Below are 3,954 nucleotides of genomic sequence, written 5' to 3' on the forward strand. Positions count from 1 at the left end.
AAAATCGCTCATTATCGATAAAATTTTCAAACATATTTCTAGCGGACAATTTTCTAGCAAATTTCTGACGGATTACAAAAAAATATTTTCGGCTGATATGCTAGAAAAAAATTCCTACGCAGATATTTTCCACCATAAAAAATTCTTGCACAGATATAAATTTCCGCCGGAAAAAAGGTTCATGCATAGATAATTTTCGGTGATAATTGTCGAATATTTTCTCCTAGAAATCTGACGGAAAATTTTTCTAGCTGCTTTTTTTTGCTATGGCAAAATTTTTCCTGCGCAGCTTTTACCAGCTCAAAATTTTTCGTCAAAAATGTTTAAATCTGTTGGAAAAAATCGTCCATAATAACAGACAATTTTCCTATAGTGTGGGATTACAACATGCAAAATTAAACTGAGATAGCTTAATCTAAAAAAAAAAAAACTTCTACACATATATTCAAATGATATCATAATAATTTCTATCATTATCATTATTAATTTCACAAGCCACATGAAAAAAAGGAAAAATGTTTCTTCACATATATCATGCAACATTGAATTCATCCTTATACATATTTTTTTAGATACATTCATGATCAAATTTATCTTATTTTCTCCAAAACAAACACATGAGTATTAATGAGTTGATTCCAATCAAACCTATCCATCGATCATCAAACAGAAAGTAAAATTAACAGTAGCCCTCCGAACTAGCTGCCTGAAAGGCGTACGTCGCTTAGCTCCAATTATCTAATTCCGATCCACTCTTGCCTTCATTTCAACTCCGCTTCTTCAGCCACATTATTCTCTTTCTTCAACGACGACGGCGTCGTCGCCAGCACCTTGCCATCCGTCCCGGCGAGCATGGCATACTTATCCTTCCTAGTAAAATTAGTACATTCAAAACCCAACGTCGCGGCCAGCACTCGCTGGATATAATTGGCAACCTCGATGGCTGAGCGGCCTCCGGCAACGGTGAGCTCCCGCGGCAGCTGGTTGAGGAAAGTGATCTCGAAGGTTGGCCGAGGGTTCATAAAGCAGAAGTAGGGATCGAGCATCTTCCATCCCCTGGTAGAAGTGCCATGGAAAACCCCCTGTTTCGTATTAATGGCCACAGGGACAATGCGGTCGGTGAGTTCAGCGAAGAGCGCGCTGAAGCGCAGAAGGAAGGGTTCGCGGCATGTGGTTCCTTCGGGGCAGATGACGAGATCACCTTCGTCGAGAAGGCAGCGGATGCGGCGAGCGTCGGAGTCTCGGTCGCGGGAGAGAGCCACGGCGCGGATGGGGGAAATTAGTTCGGAGAAGCGGCTGATGCTGTAGGTGACGCAGGAGATTTTACGGCCGAGGGCGACGGCGGTGACGACGGGGTCGAGGACGGTGCGGTGGTTGCATACGAAGAGGACGCCGGGCTGGCCGGGTGAAGGGGGAGGAGGAGGGGAGCCGCGGACGATGAGTTTGATGCCCATTAGTCGGTAGGTGTGGCGGACGATGCGTTCGGGGAGAGGGATGTTGACGTAGACGCGGAGGAGGGAGAGAAAGAGACCGACGGGGAGCCAAAGGAAGGTGAGGAGGGCGGTGAGGGGAGTGGGGCGCTGAGCGAGACGGCCGTCGTGGAGGATGACCGGTCGGAGGAGTTTGTTGCGTGGAATGGCACGGTTGTTTCTGCCCACTGATTTGGGCACCAGGTAGGCTTCCTGCATGTAGAAAGCCTCAGAATACTACATGCATTAATCGGTATTTTTTATTAATAAATTTTATGTGTTGGAAGGATATCAATATATTTTATATTAGGGCTAATTTTGTAAGCCATTGTAGATTTATAGATATAAATATAATAAAAAAATTGTGAGATCAATAAATTAAAATTTCTGATAATTTTTTTAAAATATTTATAAGATTATTAATTTCGTCAATATTTATATATAAATTTCTTCAATATATTTAAATTATTAGCAAATATAACTAAATTATATATTAAACCATTCACAAATATAAAAATTAAAAGCATATATATGAAAATCAGAATGTTTATATGAAAATATGAAAGAAAAATTTACTAAATATTTTTGTCTATTTCAAATATGAAATGTATCAAAATATATAGCCAAAAATACTAATCATGCTTTTAATGCCGAGGGTTTCTTTCATTTGATGTTTTGACTATTCATACCTACTAGCATTTGTACTTCATTAACTTTCATTAAAGTTAATTAATGAATATATTAAATTTAATATAATAAAATATCTTTCCATAATTCCCCAACCAACTGCCCAAGCCATCAATAATTATCATAATTGACACGGTGTTTTCTTTAAATTACACATTAGTACCATTCAACTTTATTTTAATTTACACTACTAACATTCACATTTTATTTGGAATAGCCTTCGTAATATTTCATTTTTTATATTTTAATTATAGTTTTTTTATTTTGCAATTATTTTTTCACAGTTTTAGACAAATTTTTATGTGGAAAACAGCTTTCTGTAGCAACTTTCAAAATAGTTATTTTATCTATAACAACTTTACGATCACATTTATAAAAAGATACAGCGGAATCAAACGGACCCTCAATTTTATCCCACCCGAAATCAATATTTTCAATATTCTTATTTAATTAGTTTCAATTTTTTTAAAAAAATATATAGATATTTAATATTTATGAAAAATAAATAAATAAGAAAAGAGCAGTATGACTCTCGTATGGCCATCCATTCATTTTGGCTAAAATCGTATATTTCCTCTTAATAATTGTTGCCCTGAATGGTCGGTGCATAAAACCTGTGAGCGGTCCTAAGAATTAAAACCAGAAGAAAATTGCCAAGCATGCCCCACAGCAACTGTAAGGCTGTAAGCTTTGCCACATACCTATTCAATTAAAGGAACAAGTACGAGTGAGATTTTCGTGAACGGCTACGATGCTTTGGACGGCAAATGAGATGACCGTCTGGTGTCCACACAAAATAATTTCTAATTTTTTCACTATTATTTTAAACTTTTATCTTTAAAAAAATATTTTTGAAATATTTGTTGAGAAATGAGTTGTCCTGGCCCAAACAAAATCCCAATCACTCTATATGTATGAATGTACTGAATGAGTTAATCACTTTTATAGTTTAATATGAATAAAATTCATTGAAATTTATAAGCATAAGCAAAAAAAAAATTACTCTATGAAAACATAAATAATTTTCAAATTGGAAAGTTCTCTTTTTTCTTTTGAAATCAAAATCCGTAAGTTAGTAGTCAAAACTTCTACCAACAGATCAAAACGAGCGGCTCTAACTAACTGAAAAATTAATAAATGATTGAACATTTTGTGATTGGCATGGAATGCTTTAAATGCTAACAATATTGAGGGTGACTGTTTAACTAATTGCTTAGCCTTTTTTTTTTGGAATAATTTATTAAAACATTAGGTAGGTCGTTTGTATAGGGCATTAAAAGAGTCAATTTTCAACAAGAATATAAATTTGATATTAATATATTTAATATTCACGTACAAATTTTAATAGTCGATATTGATATGTGGTCAATTTTTTTCTTTTTTCTTAAGTGACTAATGGTGATTGAAGGCAAACTTATGTTTCAAATAGGAGCTTCGAGAGAGCACTCTTCAACTTTAATCAAGCGATCATTTTCGATCATCAAAATCTGATAGTATTGTATCTAATCAAATTTACTGATAATTAAAACCCTGATTTTGAAATTGATTATAGTCTCTTCAAATTTTTGAGCAAATATTTGATCTAAAATGTGATCTAAACTTAATAAAAATTTGTCAATTTATAATTTTAGAGCAAATATATATATATAATTCAAATAACTAACAACATGATTTAGTTGAGCCATTTTTTCTGAAAAAGTTTTTTTTTTTTTTTTTCTAATTCTTCCCTCTCAATCTGTCTAGCTCTAAGTTGATTTTTTTAATTTATTTTTTATTAATTTCAACAAAATATAAGGAA

The 3,954-nt window shown here is 34.2% G+C and overlaps 1 protein-coding gene across 1 annotated transcript; it reads right to left on the reverse strand.

Moving 5' to 3' along the window:
• Positions 1 to 500: 500 nt before the first annotated feature.
• LOC110116140 (glycerol-3-phosphate 2-O-acyltransferase 6-like) lies at positions 501 to 1,715 on the reverse strand. The gene has a single exon (XM_020849613.2). It carries the CDS (start codon positions 1,686 to 1,688, stop codon positions 762 to 764), a length of 927 nt encoding a protein of 308 aa, XP_020705272.1. The 5' UTR covers positions 1,689 to 1,715; the 3' UTR covers positions 501 to 761.
• Between the last annotated feature and the right edge of the window lie 2,239 nt (positions 1,716 to 3,954).

The sequence above is a fragment of the Dendrobium catenatum genome, unplaced genomic scaffold (genome assembly GCF_001605985.2).
Source record: "Dendrobium catenatum unplaced genomic scaffold, ASM160598v2 fragScaff_scaffold_1347, whole genome shotgun sequence".
NCBI lineage: Eukaryota > Viridiplantae > Streptophyta > Magnoliopsida > Asparagales > Orchidaceae > Dendrobium > Dendrobium catenatum.

Bases quoted from the DNA above. Each gene is read 5' to 3' on its own strand.
- LOC110116140 (XM_020849613.2), bottom strand. From the start codon at position 1,688: ATGCAGGAAGCCTACCTGGTGCCCAAATCAGTGGGCAGAAACAACCGT.